Here is a 24,516-nt window from a genome sequence, read left to right as displayed (position 1 = left end):
AATACAAAAATGAATCAATAAATTATATGTAACCAAAATTAGTGCCCATCAAAATAGAACTCCTCCTGCAAAAAACAAGCCATTGCAAAGCTTTGTTGATGGAAAAAAATAAAGAAAATGTTTGTCTAGAAATATGTAGATGGATGGATAAATTAAAAAATAAATACATCACTCCAAAATAGGCTGATTCTTACAGAGGTTGTCCAGAAAACTAGCAGAGGTGAAAAAAATAAAAAAATAAATCATACCTGTCCATGGTGCTTCGATGTCCCCCCTGTGCGTTCTGGTCCTTCCTCTCTGACAGCTTCTCATGGGTCTGTTCCTGAGTTCCGCTGAAGCCGCTGATTGGCCTTATCGGTCACGTGACCACTAGCGGCCTCAGCAGACCTCAGGAAGAGATCCGTGATGCGACAGGTAGTCACAGGTTAGCCTTAGTGGTCATGTGAGGCTTGGACTTTCGCCACAGTCCGAGAAGACCGAACTGTACTGGTAGGCATTGGAACACCATGGAAAGATGAGTATGATTTTTTTAAAAAATTTTTCACTTAAACAGGTTGTCTATTTTTGCTTGGACAACCCCTGTAAGTGGTTAACAAATATTTTGGGATATAGCCAGTAGACTTGTGTCTTTCAGGAGTCACTTGTACTTGATACAAAGGCATGGTATGTAGGAATCTGCAATGCTACCTCCGATGCCGCCCTGCTACCTCTTGTGTCACCCCTCTACCTCATAGATTGTAAGCTCTTGCGAGCAAGGCCCTCAGTCCCATTGTGTGAATTGACTATTTCTTTGTAATGTATCTTTTTGTCTGTACTTGAACCCAACAAATTGTACAGCGCTGCGGAATAAGTTGGAACTATATAAATAAAATGTATTATTATTATTATTTCTTCTAAATGTTTAGGTCCCTTAATACAGTATTGTGAGTATTATTATTGGGTTACAAGAACCTTTATAGTTTGGAGAGCCTTTTACTTTCTATTTCCTACATTGCATTAATCATTGTTGCTTTCTTCTTCACAGGTATTCGCTCTTGGAATATCGATCTTGATTCCTGTAACCTAGATGAGCAACTGAAGCTGTTTGTGACAAGACATCTGGCTCACTTTTCACCAAACGTCAAAGGTCTGCATGTGTTATTGTCTTATACACTATTAAAAATATTTTTGAGATAAGCTTAGAATTTATGTGTTTTATTTTTATAAGACAATGTTAGAAAACAACATGTCTGTAAGTACATTCCACCATAAATGAGAAAATACATAGTACAGCATTAAAAGCCATAATAGGGGATTTAATAGACAGAAAGTTCACAGAGGTTTCCTCTGCTAGTGGAAAAAACTTCTACTCACTCCCATTGAAATGAATGGGAGTAGAGATGAGCGAACAGTGTTCTATCGAACACATGTTCGATCGGATATCAGGGTGTTCGCCATGTTCGAATCGAATCGAACACCACGTGGTAAAGTGCGCCAAAATTCGATTCCCCTCCCACCTTCCCTGGCGCCTTTTTTGCACCAATAACAGCGCAGGGGAGGTGGGACAGGAACTACGACACTGGGGGCATTGAAAAAAATTGGAAAAAGTCATTGGCTGCCGAAATCAGGTGACCTCCATTTTAGACGAATAGTGGATTTCAAATCCGGGTCATATGAGAATGTGAACTTTGTGACTATGAGACAGGGATAGCTGTACAGGCAGGGATAGCTAGGGATAACCTTTATTTAGGGGGGAATGTTATTAAAAATAACTTTTTGGGGCTCTATCGGGTGTTTAATTGTGATTTTTGTGAGATAAACTTTTTCCCATAGGGATGCATTGGCCAGCGCTGATTGGCCGAATTCCGTACTCTGGCCAATCAGTGCTGGCCAATGCATTCTATTAGCTTGATGAAGCAGAGTGTGCACAAGGGTTCAAGCGCACCCTCGGCTCTGATGTAGCAGAGCCGAGGCTGCACAAGGGTTCAAGCGCACCCTCGGCTCTGATGTAGGAGAGCCGAGGGTGCACTTGAACCCTTGTGCACCCTCAGCTCTGCTACATCAGAGCCGAGGGTGCGCTTGAACCCTTGTGCACACTCTGCTTCATCAAGCTAATAGAATGCATTGGCCAGCGCTGATTGGCCAATGTATTCTATTAGCCTGATGAAGTAGAGCTGAATGTGTGTGCTAAGCACACACATTCAGCTCTACTTCATCGGGCTAATAGAATGCATTGGCCAGCGCTGATTGGCCAGAGTACGGAACTCGACCAATCAGCGCTGGCTCTGCTGGAGGAGGCGGAGTCTAAGATCGCTCCACACCAGTCTCCATTCAGGTCCGACCTTAGACTCCGCCTCCTCCGGCAGAGCCAGCGCTGATTGGCCGAAGGCTGGCCAATGCATTCCTATGCGAATGCAGAGACTTAGCAGTGCTGAGTCAGTTTTGCTCAACTACACATCTGATGCACACTCGGCACTGCTACATCAGATGTAGCAATCTGATGTAGCAGAGCCGAGGGTGCACTAGAACCCCTGTGCAAACTCAGTTCACGCTAATAGAATGCATTGGCCAGCGCTGATTGGCCAATGCATTCTATTAGCCCGATGAAGTAGAGCTGAATGTGTGTGCTAAGCACACACATTCAGCACTGCTTCATCAAGCCAATACAATGCATTAGCCAGTGCTGATTGGCCAGAGTACGGAATTCGGCCAATCAGCGCTGGCTCTGCTGGAGGAGGCGGAGTCTAAGGTCGCTCCACACCAGTCTCCATTCAGGTCCGACCTTAGACTCCGCCTCCTCCGGCAGAGCCAGCGCTGATTGGCCGAAGGCTGGCCAATGCATTCCTATGCGAATGCATACTTAGCAGTGCTGAGTCAGTTTTGCTCAACTACACATCTGATGCACACTCGGCACTGCTACATCAGATGTAGCAATCTGATGTAGCAGAGCCGAGGGTGCACTAGAACCCCTGTGCAAACTCAGTTCACGCTAATAGAATGCATTGGCCAGCGCTGATTGGCCAATGCATTCTATTAGCCCGATGAAGTAGAGCTGAATGTGTGTGCTAAGCACACACATTCAGCACTGCTTCATCAAGCCAATACAATGCATTAGCCAGTGCTGATTGGCCAGAGTACGGAATTCGGCCAATCAGCGCTGGCTCTGCTGGAGGAGGCGGAGTCTAAGGTCGGACCTGAATGGAGACTGGTGTGGAGCGATCTTAGACTCCGCCTCCTCCAGCAGAGCCAGCGCTGATTGGTCGAGTTCCGTACTCTGGCCAATCAGCGCTGGCCAATGCATTCTATTAGCCCGATGAAGTAGAGCTGAATGTGTGTGCTTAGCACACACATTCAGCTCTACTTCATCAGGCTAATAGAATACATTGGCCAATCAGCGCTGGCCAATGCATTCTATTAGCTTGATGAAGCAGAGTGTGCACAAGGGTTCAAGCGCACCCTCGGCTCTGATGTAGCAGAGCTGAGGGTGCACAAGGGTTCAAGTGCACCCTCGGCTCTCCTACATCAGAGCCGAGGGTGCGCTTGAACCCTTGTGCACACTCTGCTTCATCAAGCTAATAGAATGCATTGGCCAGCACTGATTGGCCAGAGTACGGAATTCGGCCAATCAGCGCTGGCCAATGCATTCTATTAGCCCGATGAAGTAGAGCTGAATGTGTGTGCTAAGCACACACATTCAGCACTGCTTCATCACGCCAATACAATGCATTAGCCAGTGCTGATTGGCCAGAGTACGGAATTCGGCCAATCAGCGCTGGCTCTGCTGGAGGAGGCGGAGTCTAAGATCGCTCCACACCAGTCTCCATTCAGGTCCGACCTTAGACTCCGCCTCCTCCAGCAGAGCCAGCGCTGATTGGTCGAGTTCCGTACTCTGGCCAATCAGCGCTGGCCAATGCATTCTATTAGCCCGATGAAGTAGAGCTGAATGTGTGTGCTTAGCACACACATTCAGCTCTACTTCATCGGGCTAATAGAATGCATTGGCCAGCGCTGATTGGCCGAATTCCGTACTCTGGCCAATCAGCACTGGCTAATGCATTGTATTGGCTTGATGAAGCAGTGCTGAATGTGTGTGCTTAGCACACACATTCAGCTCTACTTCATCGGGCTAATAGAATGCATTGGCCAATCAGCGCTGGCCAATGCATTCTATTAGCGTGAACTGAGTTTGCACAGGGGTTCTAGTGCACCCTCGGCTCTGCTACATCAGATTGCTACATCTGATGTAGCAGTGCCGAGTGTGCATCAGATGTGTAGTTGAGCAAAACTGACTCAGCACTGCTAAGTCTGCATTCGCATAGGAATGCATTGGCCAGCCTTCGGCCAATCAGCGCTGGCTCTGCCGGAGGAGGCGGAGTCTAAGGTCGGACCTGAATGGAGACTGGTGTGGAGCGACCTTAGACTCCGCCTCCTCCAGCAGAGCCAGCGCTGATTGGCCGAATTCCGTACTCTGGCCAATCAGCACTGGCTAATGCATTGTATTGGCTTGATGAAGCAGTGCTGAATGTGTGTGCTTAGCACACACATTCAGCTCTACTTCATCGGGCTAATAGAATGCATTGGCCAGCGCTGATTGGCCGAATTCCGTACTCTGGCCAATCAGCACTGGCTAATGCATTGTATTGGCTTGATGAAGCAGTGCTGAATGTGTGTGCTTAGCACACACATTCAGCTCTACTTCATCGGGCTAATAGAATGCATTGGCCAATCAGCGCTGGCCAATGCATTCTATTAGCGTGAACTGAGTTTGCACAGGGGTTCTAGTGCACCCTCGGCTCTGCTACATCAGATTGCTACATCTGATGTAGCAGTGCCGAGTGTGCATCAGATGTGTAGTTGAGCAAAACTGACTCAGCACTGCTAAGTCTGCATTCGCATAGGAATGCATTGGCCAGCCTTCGGCCAATCAGCGCTGGCTCTGCCGGAGGAGGCGGAGTCTAAGGTCGGACCTGAATGGAGACTGGTGTGGAGCGACCTTAGACTCCGCCTCCTCCAGCAGAGCCAGCGCTGATTGGCCGAATTCCGTACTCTGGCCAATCAGCACTGGCTAATGCATTGTATTGGCTTGATGAAGCAGTGCTGAATGTGTGTGCTTAGCACACACATTCAGCTCTACTTCATCGGGCTAATAGAATGCATTGGCCAATCAGCGCTGGCCAATGCATTCTATTAGCGTGAACTGAGTTTGCACAGGGGTTCTAGTGCACCCTCGGCTCTGCTACATCAGATTGCTACATCTGATGTAGCAGTGCCGAGTGTGCATCAGATGTGTAGTTGAGCAAAACTGACTCAGCACTGCTAAGTCTGCATTCGCATAGGAATGCATTGGCCAGCCTTCGGCCAATCAGCGCTGGCTCTGCCGGAGGAGGCGGAGTCTAAGGTCGGACCTGAATGGAGACTGGTGTGGAGCTATCTTAGACTCCGCCTCCTCCAGCAGAGCCAGCGCTGATTGGTCGAGTTCCGTACTCTGGCCAATCAGCACTGGCCAATGCATTTCTATGGGGAAAAGTTAGCTTGCGAAAATCGCAAACTGACAGGGATTTCCATGAAATAAAGTGACTTTTATGCCCCCAGACATGCTTCCCCTGCTGTCCCAGTGTCATTCCAGGGTGTTGGTATCATTTCCTGGGGTGTCATAGTGGACTTGGTGACCCTCCAGACACGAATTTGGGTTTCCCCCTTAACGAGTTTATGTTCCCCATAGACTATAATGGGGTTCGAAACCCATTCGAACACTCGAACAGTGAGCGGCTGTTCGAATCGAATTTCGAACCTCGAACATTTTAGTGTTCGCTCATCTCTAAATGGGAGGCGTTTTTTGAGGTGAATTCCACCTCAATATCAGCCTGCAAAAAACTGTGTGAACATGCCCTTAAAGAGATTGTCCAGGCAAAATAAATATTTTTTAAAAAGCCCAAGGGAAGTGAAAATAATAATAAAAAAAAAAAAAATCATACTCACCTGTTCCTGGAGCTCCAGTTTCCTCCCAGTGCAGTCCAGTCTTTCTGCTTGCTTCTTCTCAAAGTGCTCGCCAACTGTGATGTCCTGGACCCCTTCGCTGAAGCCGCTCATTGGCCTTAGTGATTACAGTATGTGACCACTCAGACCAGTTAAAGGCCTCAGGAAGAGACCCCGGGACATCACAGGTAGTGACATCATGTGCCCTTCACTGAAGCCACTGATTGGCCTTATTGGTCACGTGAGGCGGGGACTTTCACCGGAAGACAGCAATAGACTGGCAGGACCGGACAGCACTGGCAGCCCCCGGAGCACCAGGGAAAGGTGAGTATGATTTTTTTTTTCACCTCCCCATCCTATTTAAAATATAACATTTTTGCCTGGACAACCCCTTTAAGTTTAATTGAAGAGATCCATTTGTCAGCTAGTAGAGCTGAATCAGTCAGATATAGCTTATCTAAATCTGTTACTTGTTACTTTTGTTGCCAAACACATAATAATTTTCTTTTGTCGTGATGTACAAACATGCCCCAAAATGTTAAATACCAAATTCACTTTACAAAATAATGACTTTATCAGGACCACCCCCCAATTAGCTGAAGAGACAAGCGTTTTAACAGGTACCAAATATCTTTCGGACCTTTAATCATTGGAGGCAGATGGTGACCTTCAAATGGTCAATGATATACAATATAAACAGTACCACAGAGGTTGCCCATATGACTGCTATCGGACCCTTGGCAAAGTGGTCCCCGGCCTAGCTGATCCCATCCTCTATTTGGTTGCAAGTCCTTAGAGGGTTTTCCCTATACAGAGCAACTGCATTCTTAATAAACTAGAATGAGCAAGGGCATGGAGGGACATGGAGACACCACAACCTCCTGTCTTGGGTGGGAACTCCCAGCACTATATTGCTGATTTCCATTATGACTTTTGTTATATAGCCCTCTCAGTTCTATGTATGTTGTATATGGTCATTTGCAAATATATTATTGAAATAAAGAAAAGGAATAATCAGATGTCTTCTTCACTATGAATTATGGGGCCAGTTCGCTATTTCATTAGTTTGGCTAAAACTTAGTTCATTGTCCAATTTATTTGAGCTTGTGGATTTCAATACTCTGTAGTGAAATTCGGTATCTGAAGACTAAGCATATAAGAGCAAGTGGATGCGTCTCCGTAGAGTTCATTTTCAATGAAATCAGCAACATGATTTAATCCATTGGAAAATCTTGGTAAGCAAAACTAAGCATCACATTATAGAGTGGCTAGTCGTAAAAGCTTATCATAAGAAGCTGAGCTAGTATAACATAAGTAGAGCGATCACTGCAAAATGTGAAGCAGGATAGCCGACATGGCAGTCAATAGACTATAAAATACTGATTGATAACAGATTCATATGATTAAACGCACAGCATTAGGACTCAATTACATGAGCATATTCATCTCTAGATGGATGGTTTTCACTCTTATCTGAGCTCAGATTTGGCTAAGGACTTCAATTTCTCTTAATATACTAAGGCCCGATTCACATCTGTGTTCGGTATTCCATTTGGGGCGTCCGCTTCGGGGCCCCCTGAATGGAAACCAATATGCATTAAAAAGCGGTTAGCTAAGAAATCACATAGACCCCATGTGGTTTCCACTCGTTGTCCGCATGAAACGTGGAGAGAAAAGGACTCCAAGCAGCACTTTTCTCTCCACATGTTTCGTGCGGAAACCACACTGACCCCATTATAGTCTATGTGGTCCATGTGGTTTCTTAGCTAACCGCTTTTTAATGCGTATTGGTTTCCCTTCAGGGGGTCCTTAAGCGGACTTCCCAAACGGAATACCGAACGCAGATGTGAACCGGGCCTAACACAACTTACAACAAAACCCTTGACTGAATACAGTTCACAACCCAACCATATATACACATATAAAACATCTCATATCTTTGTGACCTCATCTTTTATGGCACACATCTCATGAGCTAAGAGAAAACTCATGACAAGACATGTCTATTTGTTCTTCCAGATTTTTTACCATAAATTAGTAGCTGTTCTGCCCATTTGGAATTTCATCCCAATTTTGGTTGAAACAGTATGGATTGGAACTCGGGTTTAGATAGAATATTCACATACAATCTTTATTGTATTCTTCTAAAATAGTAGTAGTGCCCGCGGCATCTTCTTCTAATAGGGTTCGATATTCGATTTGAGTAGTCGAATATTGAGCGGCTACTCGAAACAAATATTGAATATCGAACATTTTACTGTTCGCTCATCTCTACTCACAATGTCATTTCTCTTTGTAATACACATATGTATACTGGTACTGTACATATTTTTTGTTAGCAATGTAGGAGGAAACCACAGTAAGGTAAGATGTCGTCCTCATCAAAAGTAGATATGGTCCTTATCAGCCATGCATTTAGTACTGCAATACAGCCTTAATTTAAGGCCTTATTGACACAACAGTGGTGGGTTTCACAGACCAGAATTCATCTATTGAAAGGACTTATTAATATGACAGTGAATAATGGCTGTGTGATAAATCCTTGGATGTCTATGGGTCTAATCACATGAACATATATACGGTAGCATGTCATTTTTTTTTTACATAAATGAAAAATGACCTGCCCAAAAAAAGGACATGTGAACAGACACTTAAGATTTTAATAACGTCCGTCACACGTATGAATAAGGGATAAAGCTTATAGGCCATAAGAAGAGTCTGCCACCACTAAAACTGCTTTTAAGTCAGTTATATGCTGTTGTATGAGTAGTTACATCCAGTACTGCTTATAACTTACTTGTGTCAAAGAGCAATCTTGCTGCTGAGAAATTCAGCTTTATTTCTATATTCTAATGAGTTGATCAGCGCACTCAGGGTGGAGCCACACCTGCGGGACCACCATCTTATTTTGTGGACACTGCAAATTGCTATCCATGGGACATGTCAGTCTTTCTGTTGAACACAAAAGAAAATTGGTGGTCCAGCAGGTGTGGCGTTGCCCTAAGTGCACCGAACAGCTAATTTGCTTATGGAATATTTCTCAGCAGAAAGACTGCACTTCTATGTACGTGGCTTAGAATTGATTATGGTAGTGATAGAATCCCTTTAATGCAAAATCCATAAGACAGGTGCCATCTTCCATGGGATATTTACTGGTGCATTTGGGCTTCCCCAAACAATGAGAGCAGCGACTGCTTCTGCACCCCTATAACTACGCCCCTATGCTCAATAATACATTTAGTCCAGCTGACCAGTGTTTGGATGCTAATGTCCCACACACATAGATGGCTGATGATTTCTAGGGGCAAGGGAGTGTAGACCGACCTGTCATATCAATCAGCTGAAAGTGGCCTACCTATTTGACAACATTGGTCACCCCTGCGTTTGGATTGCCTAGGCATCTCCTAGTCAGTAGCTTTGCTGCATTTCATCCTGCTCTGTTGTGATGAGTCATCTCTCCTTCTTGGCCAGGGATGTAGAACATTATTAGTTAATGCTTGCAAAAAAGGAGCTCTACTGCCATCTAGCACTGGCAAAAAAATTACAGACTAGCTTGGCTGAACATTAAAGTGTGTACTGGCAAAATTAGCAAAGATTATGCCTGTTCTTATATAGTAATTGCATATCATATCTATATGGAAATGAAAATATAGCAACGCAGGGGTTTCCAGGATAAACATTTTTATACAAGGGGGTTGGGGAAGGTAAAAACAAAAAACAACAACCTATACTCACCTGTCCGCAATACTCCAGTGTCTCCCACCATAGCCCAGTTATGATGCTCTGGGACCTACTATGTCCTTTCCTTAGGCTGCTGAGGCCACTGGTCGGCCTTGGCAGTCAAATGCGGCGGGGACTGTCACCTGAAACAGATCCCAGCGCAGAAAGACTAGACCACTGTGAGATACCGGAGCACCAAGGGCAAGTGAGTGGTTTTTTTTTTCATCTTCCCTGGCCCCCTTGCAAAAAGACACTTATGCTGGACAACCCCTTACGAGTGATGTTTCCCTGCTCTTTATCATGTAAGACTTTTAGATCTAGTTCCTACTTGACAGCAGGTTAGTTGCCAGTGGTATATCAGCAAATAAAGTGATGCATGTACTCAGCATATATCACTGACCTACGGCTGAGGACACATTGACAGTAACCACAGCAGGTTTGCCACTGGTGTGATTTACATTACAGCATGGCGAATGAGGTCAAACAAATGTTTAGACCTGCAGCCAATTATAAGGGATTTAGGTCTTCCCAATATGCGATGAGTTAAATGTTGCTGTTATGTTTCTATCATCATGATACATAGCACAGTATGTGATCAGAAAGATTTGTTCATATCAATTTTTTGAGCTATTGGCATACCTTATTTTTCAGATGATAAGACACACGTCTGGTTTAGACAAGAAAAATTAGAGAAAAATATTAATATTTATTAATATTAATTTAACCTTTGCTGCTGGACAAATGGACAATGTTTCTCCTAGCTACTGTCATTATGAAGTGCCAGGAGGCAGGGGTCTGGACAGCTGGTGGTAGTGGTCCACCTCTGGACCACAGTCCATCAGCTGCACTATATACAGTAGATTGAAGCTTCCTCTTTCCTGCCCAGCAGTAATGTTATAGATCAGAATGGGATAAAAAGAGAGTACTGTGCAGCAGACAGCTCTTACTGATCAGAAAAAGCAGTGCTTCTGCTAATTATTAGGCTCTGTTCCCACGGAGTAACGCGGCGCTCATTTAGACACATAAACATGTGTCAGAGCGAGGCGCTTCAAAACAGATCCCTTTGACTTCAATGGGTGCCGGCTTACGCGCGCTACCCATTGAAATCAATGGGTTATAAAGCCTCCCATTGATTTCAATGTGTAGCGCGTGTAAGCCGATACCCATTGAAATCAATGGGATCTGTTTTGAAGCGCCTCACTCTGACACATGTTTATGTGTCTAAATGAGCGCCGCGTTACTCCGGGAACGGAACCTTTATGAAGCGGTCAGGGGAGTCAGGCATAATAATAATATAATAATAAATTTTATTTATATAGCGCCAACATATTCCACAGTGCTGTACAATTTGTAGTGTTCAAATACAGACAAAAAAAATACATTACAAAGAAATAGTCACTTCACACAATGGGACTGAGGGCCCTGCTCACAAGAGCTTACAATCTATGAGGTAGAGGGGGTGACACAAGAGGTAGCAGGGGTGACATCGGAAGTAGCATTGCTTATACAGTGGCTAGACCCCTCTGATGTTGAACTACAAGATAAAATGAGGGTTTTTTTTGTTTTTTTAGAAAGGGTTTTCTTTGACAGTTTATTTTTGGATTTCCAATTTGTAGACATTTCTCTCTGTTCATGATTTTTGATAAGTTGTCAACAAAAAGGAAACAAAAAAAGAGTTTGGCATCTCTGATTACAGAACAATTGCTAAAGGACGCATGCATCAGTGAATGTAAATGGCATGAAGAATACATTCTCACTTCAGTTCACTGCAGGGTTGTCATCAGGAAGCCGCGATACACCTGTCTGTTCAATCTGTGGATTCCTCCTGAAATAACTGCTTAAAGTGTTGTCTATGTAGAAAACCATTGTCAAATACCCTTTAGGGTTAAAGCCCCATGTAGTGAGCTACACCTGAAAACGACAGGCGGAAACACATATCATTTTTTTTCCACAGTGTTTTTCACAGAAAGTTTGCAGAGTTGTCCTCAGTGGACTTTCTGTCTCCATTATACCAATACGGATACCGCTAGCGTTTCTGTAGGAATAATTGACGTGCAGTATTTCCACTGCGGGTTATTATCTGCAAAGTGTGGATGGGATTAGCCAGAGTGAGATTAGCCACCTTGCAGATACTGTAAAACGCAGCAATTCTGCCGCGACTAAAACTGCATATTCACTATATGGAGCCACGGCTATAGCGCATTCTGATTTATTTGGTGGGGTGTCAGGACCTTGAGATACAAAGAACATCTCACTCTTACTTTCGGGAGGATCCAGCCAAGTCTGTTTGGACAGAATTATTTTAATGGACACCATTTAAAGGGAACCTGTCATGGTCCTTCCTATCTCTGTACCTGAAGGGTTGTGCAGGTTGAAGTAACATGGAGTGGTGTGGTTGTTATCTAATTGCCTTCAACAAGGATCTGGCAGAAAATCAGTATTCTACAGGGCATGCACGAATAACAGAGCCTCACTAGAATGACATGCACAGACCTATACAGTATAAACATCAGGATACGCTATTACAAGCAGAGAACTGCAATATTTATACAATGACATTTTCTTTTAATAACAATTATATGCTAAGTTAATTTGCTATGCATATTGAGTTTACTTATTGCAGTTTACAAAGGTGGCATAAACCCTATAAACCTGTAATATAATAAATATATTGTATAGATTTAAAGGAGTTTTCTGGCACCATGAAATACAGTTAAAGGGGCTCTATCACTAGGAAAAGTCATTTTTAACTAATCACATCCTTGCATAGCCTTTAGAAAGTCTATTCCACACCTTCCTTTAGTATGTAGATTGCCTCAGTGGTTTCTGAATAAGTCCATTTTTATTCATATGCTAATTAGTCTGGTGCATGATACATCGTGCACACCTCTCCTGTTGTTTCCTATGGGAGACTGCTGCTGCTGCTGATGACTCAGCTTCCTGTTTACCTCACACACATAGGAGATAATAGGAGAGAGAAGGCTGCTGGGAACTTCCTGAGCTGGCTGGAAGCTCATTAGCATATGAATAAAAACGGACTTATTCAGAGACCACTGAGGCAATTTACATACTAAAGGTAAGTGTGGAATAGACTTTCTAAAACCTATACAAGGATGTGATTAGTTAAAAATGACTTTTCGCAGTGATAGATCCCCTTTAATGGAGCATATTAACATAACCTTACTCACCTCTCCCCAATTCCCGGGTGCTCTGGTTCATAGACTAACTAGTAGAAATGCCTTTCCAGCTGATAACTGGCTGAGCTAGGTCCCAACTCCAACCAGTGATTGGTCAAACTTTTTGGTTGAAAATCCTCTTTGAGCCCAGGGCCCCACGTGGTGTAAATGCTGCCATTTACCCACGGAGGAAACTCGTGGCGTCTTACAATCAGGTCTAAGTGGATGGGATTCTAGCAAATCCCATGCCCACTTTGCATACACATCATGATTTCCAAAATTGGCGCTGTTTTGGAAATCACAGCATGTCAATTATACCTACGAAAACACCGGTAGTTTCCCCATAGGTATAATTGAAACAGAAAATCCGCAGAGGAAACCTCTGCAAACTTTCTGTCCAAAGTGCTGTGTAAAGAACCGCGATGCATTACTGCCGTCGATTTTCCCGCAGCGCTTTATTGCTGCAGGGAGCCACTTGGGACCTTATCCTAATGTTATGTTCACACCTGCGTTCAGGTTTCTGTTCAGGGTTTATAGGAGGAAATATTTTTTGGCAGATTGAATTGTATTCAATTGCAAAGCATACTTTGTTATTTTAAGCCTCTGCAGAGGTGGGAGAAAAGTCTTAGGACCTGTTCACATGGGCACAGATGCGGCAGAGTATGGTGCGTAATCCACGTCATAATCCGCCCCCTCACAATGGTGGTCTATGGAGACCGCTGGCGTTCTTTTTTCCGCTAGTGGCATGTTGACGAGGCTCCCCGCGTCACTCTCAGTGCCAAAATCCGCCCCACCGCCCCCGTGCATTCACAGAAGATGATGAGGAATTTGGTGTGGAATTTCAGTGCTGAAAAAAAAGCTTCCCATTGACTTCAATGGGATCATTTTTCTGCTGCGGGACGTCCCATGGGGCCTTAGCCTAAAGGAATCTTCCCAGTCAGCTTAAAAAATTAGGAGACGGTCATGTTGGCTGCTATGAGCATCTTTGCTTTGAACAAATTAATATATCTCTCATCCATTATTTGGCAGTAAGGACATTTGAAGAACTTTCTGTGCTCCTATGTCGTGAGTATATGTCTGCAGCCTTTTAGTTTAAATCGTGTTATTTTAGCAATTCACTTTTCCATTGGCATTCATTTTACATTCAACATCCCCGTGTGTTTATTTAGCACAATTCTATGAATGCTGCCATTGTGAAACGATTTTCCAATAATTGTCAAATTGATGGCCAATCCCAGAAGCCAAAGTTATTATAGACTGCAGCAAGGTAAGGGCTAGAATATTCATTTCCACTGTGCACAGAGCATGCAACTGTCTCCAGACTGCAGCAGAACAGGTGGTGCTGGAACAAGGGGATGCTTGTGTTGCTATGGCAACAGAAACCTCTTATTCCTGCTCATAAATCTAGACGAACTGCAGATATTTTGCAGATAAGACATTGCACACCTACCTTAACTCCGCTTTACAATGTCGTCTTTTAGGTTCACGCTACTGCTGTATCTACTAAACCCTTCATTTAGTCCATGAACATTAATGTTTTGTGGTTGTAGAACATACTTATTGAAGTTTTATAACGTTTAATAAAGCGTATAATGTACATTATAAATTGCATGTAACATTAGACAAATCATGGTTATACATCCTTAAAGAGATTGTCCGGACAAAAAAAAACTGAATTTCAAAATAGGGGAGGTGAATTTTTTATAAAAAAGTCATACTCACCTTTCCCCGGTGATTTGGTGTCCTCCCTTCGCGGTCCCATCCTGCTGCTCCGATATCTTCTAGAAGCGAAATTCCTTTCCATTAGTGACACCCCGGTTCCCTTGAGTTCCATTCAGCAGTGACTTCCACCGGAACACATCAATGGAGCAACACGATCAGACCATGCTAGGAGGCAGTGGAGCACCAGGGAAAGGTGAGTATTTTTTTTCTCACCTCCTCTGGTCTAGCATGATGTGTGCCACATTTATCAAGTGTATGAGACTTTATAGACACTTTTCGAATTTGGATGAAAAGTGGGAGTGGCCTTTTGAGTATTGGGGGCGTGGCTTCACTAGAAAGGGTATGGCCTAACATGTGACAAAAATGTACCAAGAAGTTTTAAGCCAAATAATAGGAGGTCTAACCTTAGACTAGACAATTTAAAGTGGTTGTCCCATCACAAGGATCCTATCTATACTGCTTGATAATGTGAATGTAAGACTTTTCCTGAATACATTGCTTCAGCAAAACTGCTTCGTTTGTCCACTATCTTACTTTATTCATTTTTTTGTGGCCACAGCCCTGACCTAGCTGCTCCTGAGTCAAATGATGTATCTGCTGCTCTCAGGGGGAGGGAGGAGGGGCTAAGTGCACGGGAGCGAGCCGGGAGGGGAAGGGGTAGTTTACGCTTTGGGGGGAAGGGGCCGCCAATACATGGTTAGACGCCGGCACAGGTGAAGCCAGCAACATCGCGGCGGAGGAGCGGAATAACAACATCGCTTCTGCCGCTGCTGGCTTCATGCAGGGCAGAATCATAGCGATGTTGCTGGCTTCACCTGTGCCGGCGTCTAACCCTCCCCGGCATCCGCTGTAATAGAGAGGCGGATGCCGGGGAGTGTAGACGCCGGCACAGGTGAAGCCAGCAACATCGCTATGCTTCTGCCCTGCATGAAGCCAGCAGCGGCAGAAGCGATGCTGTTATTCCGCTCCGCGGTCACATAGGCAAAGCCAAGCGGCGAGATGCCGCCGACCCTGCATGCACGCTCATAGACCAGTCTAGCCTTCACAATGCGAATACAGACCCGACACCTTGTCGGGTCTGTATTCGCATTGTGAAGGCTAGACTGGTCTATGAGCGCGCACGCAGGGCCAGCGGCATCTCGCCGCTTGGCTTTGCATATGTGACCCCGCCTACCAATGACGCAACAAAGCCAGAAGACAGAAGATTTCACAGAAACGAAGACGGGTGAGTATGCGACGTGGGAATACCCCTTTAAGCATATACCAGCTTTATCAAACAACATCAGACTTTGATAAATCTGGTGCAGTTTAAGACTGTCTAGTCTGAGTCGAGTCTATTCTAGTCTAGTTTGAGTCTGCACTGTCTGACTTTTAGACAGTGTTAGTAAACCTGGACAAAAGCTTCCAGATTAACAGAAGCGGACATTGCTAACTAGGTTGCCTGGTACATTTGGACCCAGAAGATTTGCTCACTGACGGAATTTTCTGATTTTAGCCACTTTACTCCACCACAATGGATTTCAAAGTCGTAATGATGGGATAGAAATATTTCATATTTAATTCATGAGGTTTTTGAAAAACATTCCTTTAACCATTTAGAAATTATAGCTTTTTTGCATAGTCTCTCAGTTTTTACATTGTGAAAACAGATCCTATTTGGGAACAGTGAATCGTGGCCCCTTATCGCCTCTGACTCAAGACCACCCACATGACAATAGAGAGTCTAATTAGAATACCAACCAAAACTAAAAGCTTATTCACACTTTCACTTTTAGCAAACATGTAATGTCCATGTGAAATGCAGTCTGCATGCACATCCATTAATTTTAATAGGTGCATGTCTGTGGAAAAGGAACACCTTTTTTTGGATACCTATTAAAATCTATGGGTCTGAGAAAATCAAAGACAGCAGACAGTTGCCACCCATGTGCTCTGTATTTTTCATGAACAACTGCAGGAAGGTGTTCTCCATGGTTTACACTGACTCATATATTCTAATAAATGGGCGAGCTGCAAATGCAGACAGATATAGGACCTGCTCCATAATTTGCAGCTCTGAAGTGCAGCCCAGACGCACAACTGCAAAAACTAGGGCTGTGTACATGGGCCCATTGAAATGTATGGGTTCTTACTTATATCCACAATTGCACATAAAATTATGATGGTGGCATGAGGACTAAAAGGGGACATGCAAATGATGCCTAATTTCACTGATTGCTCAAGAATGGCGGGGGTTAGAGAAAAAATTCAGAATCAGTACAGCGGCGCCTATTATAGGTTTCAATAAACTGGTGTTGTTAGAGGTGGTGAATATCCTCTTTAAGGTAAAGTATTCCTCAGTATCCAAGTCAGTCATCTGACCTCAACCTGCTTGGGCATACTTCCCACTTACTGAAGACAAAACTCATGACAGAAAGACCCAAAAACAAGAAGCAAATGAAGACAGCTGCAGTACAAAACATCTGGCAAAACATCTCAAAGGAGGAAACTCAGCACTTGGTGATGCCCATGCGGTATAGACTTCAGAATTAGCATCCAAGTGTTAAAATAATCCTTCCATTTATACTGTGATTATGTTAGACTGCCAAGTACTGTAAGCCTGTGAAAATGGAAGGACTATGCAAAAAATGGCTGTAATGTTTCTGTAAAAACCATACTGAAAGTCTATAATTCAATCCTATCTTGGTGTTTTTGTTTAAAAGATGGTGTGTAGAGGATACATTATCAAAACTGTGTCACTGAGACTCTTCTGGACACAACTGTATAGACAAAAAAACAACACACTTGGTCATCAGAAAGTCATCTGGTTGGATGGTTATATTGAACTGTGAATGATTCTTTAGCTAAGACATTACGACTTGAAGGCATATTGCGTTCCCACATCTCACATCTACAGTATTGATGTATTTGTAAATCTTGTGAACACACTTCTATAGACACACAGCACAGCAATCTGTTTAATCTACAAGGCAGTGGAGTCTTCTGCAATTAATGATGTTGTCATGACTCTGCTGACAGAAGACTTCGTGGAGGTGATGATGAGCCCCAGGGAACACTTCAAGGAACGCGTCCAACCATTACTGGTTTTAACTAGCAATAGTTCAGTAAATGAAAAGGAGGGAAAGAAATCAGTCAACATTTTATATTAAAAGACTATCACCAGAGCCCAGGATATCAACTCAGCACTGCCAATAGATAAGTAAGGCAGGGTTCACACTAACACTGGATTCCATTATGATTGTGTCCGTTAAAAAACAGATACCTTCTGGACCTCCCCCTCTCATGTTGTTTTCTCTGCCCTTTTGTTCTCCTGTCTTGTCATACCCTATCTTGTCGTCGATTGTTTAGTCTATGTGTAAAGGGCTTGAGATGGTCACCCTGAAATGCGTAAGCTGATTCTATGCTTTCTTATTTCATAGATCCTTGTCATGTGAAAGTTTTTTACTGATGTTTTGAGAAAATAATTAAAAGTTATATTTTACATTGATGCTGGTATTTTTCAGCATGTTTTTCGAATCATGCATTTTATAATGTCATCCCCATGACATCATGCATATTATAATGTCATCCTTTAGGCTGAAGCTGTTTCAATTTTAGCAGTACATTTTGTTGAAACAAGTGTAGCTACTATTTAACTGATTGCTATTGCCTACCCATCAACATGATGTATTACACCTAAAATATGCTATTATACTATACTTGTTTTTCTCTCAATGTCATTCGTCAGGCTGATATAAATAACAGATTTCTGCGGTATCTTCTAATATCAATTATTTTGTTCAGCACAGGTTTAACACAATGTGCTGCATAGACCTTGTTTTATTAAGAAAATCCAAAGGTTTATTTCTAGAAATAAAGATATAATTTATGACAAAACAAAAAAAAAGTTTAACTTGGCATCCAAGACAAAGCTAAAAAAATAATCACCTCCATTGGCTTTTACCTGGGATTTGATGCCTTGGAGCCGCTGATATTTTGTTTTTGTCTCACTCTTGTTTCCACTGGGAGAACATAGAAACTCCATGCTGATGTTGTCTTTGGCTGTATTCACACTGAGTAACGCTGGCGTTTTTTGTGCTTATTTTTGCACATAGCGCCGCGTTAACGCCGCGTAGCGCCGCGTGTACACCGCGTTAACACCGTGCTATTTTGTTGTGGCGTTGCCCGGCGTTAACGCGGCGTATACGCGGCGTTAACGCAGCGCTATGTGCAAAAATAAGCACAAAGAACGCCAGCGTTACTCAGTGTGAATACAGCCTTTGGTTGGACTCAAACCCAGGACTCCAGGATTACAAAGCAACAGTACTATCCATTGAAGCAACATGATGCAATAACGTTGTTTCTGCCTTTCTACATTTGATAAACAAACAAAATAAAATTAGTCGAATGCAACATTCTAGACTGATAAATTGCAACAAAAAAACATCATCTAAAAACTAGTTTTCCAATATAAGCCATTCACCACCATTAAATGGCCTTTCAATGTTTCAGCAAAGGTTGCATAAATAGCACAGTGTGTGCACAACAAGAGTACCCTGGCCATTATATGACTGATATACTGCATTTTTAGTTGTTTCCCCCCTTGACGGCTCTATATCTAATTGTTGATTTGTTGTCTCCTATACGCTGCCCTCAAAGAGTAGAGGAGAATCTATTCCCTAACTCTCTCACTGACCCAGAAGCAACTGCAGGAATATGGAGGATATTCTAGAGAAGTATAAACAGTGTTGGTGAGAATAAATCTTTTGGGGTGAGATGGAAAACTTACTATTAGGGTGCATTCACACTGAGTAAACGCTAGCTTATTCTGAACGTAAAACACGTTCAGAATAAGCGGCGTCTAAAGCAGCTCCATTCATTTCTATGGGAGCGGGGATACGAGCGCTCCCCATAGAAATGAATGGGCTGCTTCTTTCACTCCGTGCAGTCCCATTGAAGTGAATGGGGAGTGCCGGCGTGTACGCTCCGGCATGAGCAGAGCTTGCCGTATACACCGGCACTCCCCATTCACTTCAATGGGACTGCACGGAGTGAAAGAAGCAGACCATTCATTTCTATGGGGAGCGCTCGTATGCCGGCTCCCATAGAAATGAATGGAGCTGCTTTAGACGCCGCTTATTCTGAACGTGTTTTACGTTCAGAATAAGCTAGCGTTTACTCAGTGTGAATGCACCCTTAGCATGTAATCTGATACATCTCTAGTCCATCTTGGGAGACCAAGACAAATTCAGCAAAAAATGTATACTGAATGTTAGTTTAGGAGGGGAAAGAGGAGAAAGAGAGCCTGATAAGTGACAAAAGAAGTATTATTCTCTAAGGCCTCGTTCTCATCTGCGTTGGACTATAATGGGGTCCCTGCGCTTTCCACGCGGTCTCCGCATGAGTCATGCGGACAGGAAAGTAGATCATGTAGTACTTTTCTGCCTGTATTTTCCGTGCATCACATGGAAAAAGCACAAGCTAATGCAAGAAGACAATAATCAACCAATATATATAAAAAATATATCAAATATTTTATTACACATTAAATAGCAGATAATTATTAAAAACAATAATGTACAGCAGGGCAGATGGATTAAAGCCAAAGTCACCAAGGTCACCTCCTGAGGAAGCCACAGTAGTGGTGAAACGCGTAGGGGTGGTCCGTCTACCTATCTGTTAGTATTCTATCGTGGCTGCTAGCTGACCTTTATTTGGAGACATGACTTCAGGTATTTGGCTGATTGCCTTATAGGAGCTATTTGTATTTTGTATGTATATAGCTTTGGCTGCATTGTAGTGTGATCACATATGTAATCTATATTCCCTATTGATGGGAGCAATATCTATGTAGTTTACCTCACACTTTATATACTGTAGCTGTCTCCTCCTATATGTCCTCAGATATTTATGCTATAATTACAAAATACTAGTCTACATTTATAGGGACATATTTTTGGAGGGGTGCTTTTTGCCAACAGTATTTTATGGTTGGCACTAATGTAGTTTTGCTATATTCATACTAGTGTTATTTTTTGCTACTATACTTACCTTTATTTATCTTACATGGTCTAGCATAAGAACCCACGTTCTTTATTCTATGTGTCTATTTGTGTATGTCTTTGGCTTTAATCCATCTGCCCTGCTGTACATTATTGTTTTTAATAATTATCTGCTATTTAATGTGTAATAAAATATTTGATATATTTTTTATATATATTGGTTGATTATTGTCTTCTTGCATTAGCTTGTGCTTTTTCCATGTGATACTGTGAAGTCTTTTCGGGCTATTTTTTTGCAAGAATGTTATGTGATGTCCCTGCGTATATAATGTATTTTCCGTGCAGACACCGCGTGGAAAGCACACGGACCCCATTATAGTCTATAGGGTCTATCTGCTTTCACTGCACACTGCTTGCCAATGCGTTCAGTAGTCCGTTCGGGAAAGGGGGGTCCCCATGTGACTTCCCCGAATGGATTACCAATGCAGATGTGAACAGGGCCTAATACAGATATATTTATTCTATTGTGGGTACTATTGACGGTAAGAGGGCATACATTTAGTGACGTATGGTCTGACTGTTGGCATCCTGATCACATACATCCCAGTATTTGATGTTTTCATTTAAGTTGCAGGTTCACGTTATCTCCAATATCTACATCTCAGGAACACAGTGCAGACTATCTGACTATAGTTAAATGTAACACTTTAATTCCAAATACTCACTAAACCAAGAGAAGTAAGCGCTTGTCATTTACAGCTTCTTCCTGGCACGACGCTGATGTTTTTCCAAGTTTTCAAGCCTTTATAACTATTCTGAAATGACAAGCATAAGAGACAAATAAAAAAATTCACTGGCCTCTGTACAAATGCCATTAGTTTGTTTCATTTCTGGTGGTAAAATCTACTACCCAGCTGCTCATCTCTAAGTTATTGCTCTCCTACACAGGCACAGTATAACTCCTATCCTCCTACACAGCAATAACCTTGTCGACATACTAAGCAACAATATCACTGCAACCTTTCCGTTTCTTACTCCCACTCATCAATTTTCTATCATTTAGTAGCAAACACACATCTATTCTTTGGGACAGAGACTTCTACCCACAGAATATAAAGTCACATTCATATATGAGCAGACAAATTAGCATTTTCTATAGCAAACATCTTAATACACAATGTACTAGAGTAGAGAGTAGGCTTTAGTTTATATCTGCATCAGCCATCTCCTTAGAGTAGGATTATTGCATCCACTTCTACATATATTATTGTTTTGTTATCTGTCCAAAATCCATTCTGCCTGCTAAAGTAGCATTGACTTAGTAGCCAATGAAAGACAAACATTGCTGTGAATGTAATAGGACTTCCAATCATCCGTACAAAATGTATTATCTGTAGGTACAATATACAGTACATACAAGATGCTTATACATATTCCACTAAGAAAAGTGAATTATTTCTCTACGTATAAATATGATCAGCAAGTTTTCATATAAAAGTAAAAAGTATAACTTTAAATGTAAGAACACAGAAAAATGAGGGAAATGAGAGTTTTAAAATAATATATTTTGAATTGTTTTATCTTAGTTTAAATTTTGAGGATTTCACATGGATTTCCATGGCAGAATTCACATCTGATCTATTCTTCATACACCTCCCATGAAAGTGAATGGGGCCTTGGCAGTGGAAAAATTCTCTGTAATTTTTGTTAGCACTGCTATCCATGAGAATAATGAGCATGTTCTCGCGATTCTTCATGGAAAAGACATGGATTTGCCAAGTTTAGGAAAATGTTTTTATAGATCCATGGCTCTTCCTTGGTAGAATTCCAAGCAGTAGTTTTTTATTTCTGCTGCTAGTTCTGGGTCAAGTACAAAAGGATAAAATTGTAGCTCCCATAAAAATATACTACACACAGGGGTGTAGTTTATGAAAGTGCAGAGGGTATAGTCGATTCCAGGCTCAGGAGCCTTAGGGGGCCCGTAAGTGTGACTATGGTGGTGGCTGCAGTGACAGCCGAGGGGCTTGCAGGTCACCATCACCATGCTAAGACTAATTAAACATGTTTGATCTTCTTACTGATTTCCTTTGATGGCAGGCAATCTGTACATGCGCTAGATGTCAAAATCATCTATTTGTAAAGATTAGGGCTTTTTAGGCATATTTGGGACACTAAACCACTGGTCCATAAGAACATGCTAGTGGTTTAGCATACCGCCCAACCACCCCGATTTCCGCGGGACACTCACACTTTCCTACCCCTGTCCTGCCGTCCTGCGCAGCTCCCTACATGTCCCTTTAATGATTTACTGATCAATCATTCCTCCAATCACCGCCTGCTCTTATAACAGATAAGAGGCTGCTGTGATCAGAGGAACGCTTTACTATGGTTCAAGGACCTTGTGTGACATCACACAGTCACGTGACTAGGTGGCGTGTCAGTGTCCCGTGCAGTGAAGAGAGAAGAGATCCGTGTAAGGTACTGAGAAGGGAGGGGAAGGAGGGATCTGAGATGCAGGATGGAGATAGAGAGAGAGAGAGAGAGAGAGTGTGTGTGTGTGTGTGTGTGTGTGTGTGTGTGTGTGTGTGTGTGTGTGTGTGTGTGTGTTATGGTCTGGGGATCCCTGACCACGGACTGGCCCCTGACTGATAACTTCTCAGTCCAGTAAGGAAAAAACATAAAAAAAACAATAAGTATGAGCAGTTTGGATTTCTAGTGTGGATACTCCTACACCCTGCCTCGCACAACTAGAAGTAGCCGTGGGCCCGACTAACTTGCCTGAAGGGGCACGAGCACAGCCGGAGAAGTAGCTAACCTGCAAAGGGAAATAGAGCCCCTGTCTAGCTTCACGTTTACGAAGGAGAGGCAGATACAGAACAAGCCCCCCACGGATGTCCAGACTTGGACTAACGGTGAACATGAGAACACAAAAGCATAGAGAGAAGATAAACATGAAACACAGAATAACTGAACTAAGCAAGGGATAGGAAAAAACAGAACTGAGTATCACACACTATAAAAACCCCTACCAAAAAAAATCCAAACCTCCAAACAGAAAAAATACCTAGGGCTCGCTGCGCCCGGAACACTATGTCTGGATAGGAGCTCAATACTTAGCTAACCAGTCTTGTGTGAACAGGAGCAAGAAACTGGATGGGCCGGGATGCAGATGGTAGCAGCTTCAGAGAACAGACCATTACTGGAGCACAGGAACAGACATTTAAGACCGGCATCAGATAGCATGTGCAACAGCCTTATATAGTAAACAGAAGGCCTCGCCCATGGCCTGTAAAGTATTCAGCACTGCAGAGAACTTAACCCCTTCAGAGGCCAAGACACACCAGGCACTGATCCATCAGGCCACTCACCACGTGATCCACGCCCGAGTGCCAGAGCAGAAACTGCATGTCTGGTGTGAACATTCCCCTGCCGTGCATCAGGTGGTTCACGCGCTGAATGCCGTCCGGACACTCTGCGCCTGAACCTAACAGGCCGAGACTGCTGAGACCGGGTCATAACAGTGTGTGTGTCTGTCTGTCTGTCTGTGTGTTTGTCATTATTCTGGGGGCAGAGATGGAAGGGAGACATGAAACTGGGGGCAGATGAAAGGGGATATGAAACTGAGGGAGAAATGGAGGGGGGGGAGATGAAACCGGGGGCAGAGATGAAGGAGGGGACATGAAATGGAGCAGATAAAGGGGGCACAAACTGGGGGACAAATGGAGAGGGCATTAAACCGTAGGAGGGGCTGGAGGGGGACCTGTCTGCCTCTAGTTGCCCCCAGTTTAATGTCACCCTCCAGCTACCCCTACGGTTTAATGTCTGCTTCTAGTTGCCCACCGTTTAATGTCCCACTTCATCTGCATTTATTTATTGCCCCCTTCAACTACCCCCATTGCCAATGTCCCCCTCCAGCTGATCCAGTTTCATGTTTAAACTGGGGAACCAGGAGAGGGACTTAA

At 43.2% G+C, this 24,516-nt stretch overlaps 1 protein-coding gene across 1 annotated transcript in view; it reads left to right on the top strand.

Annotated features, from left to right (window-relative positions):
* MAP1A (microtubule associated protein 1A) overlaps positions 1 to 24,516 on the top strand; it is a 178,470-nt gene that overhangs the window by 34,975 nt on the left and 118,979 nt on the right. Inside the window, exon 2 of the mRNA XM_075273353.1 lies at positions 1,025 to 1,126. Within this exon, the coding sequence (XP_075129454.1) occupies positions 1,025 to 1,126 (102 nt within the window). The remainder of the gene's footprint in view (positions 1 to 1,024; positions 1,127 to 24,516) is intronic.

Source organism: Leptodactylus fuscus, chromosome 5 (assembly GCF_031893055.1).
Source record: "Leptodactylus fuscus isolate aLepFus1 chromosome 5, aLepFus1.hap2, whole genome shotgun sequence".
Lineage (NCBI taxonomy): Eukaryota > Metazoa > Chordata > Amphibia > Anura > Leptodactylidae > Leptodactylus > Leptodactylus fuscus.
This window is presented reverse-complemented; position numbering and strand designations above follow the sequence as displayed.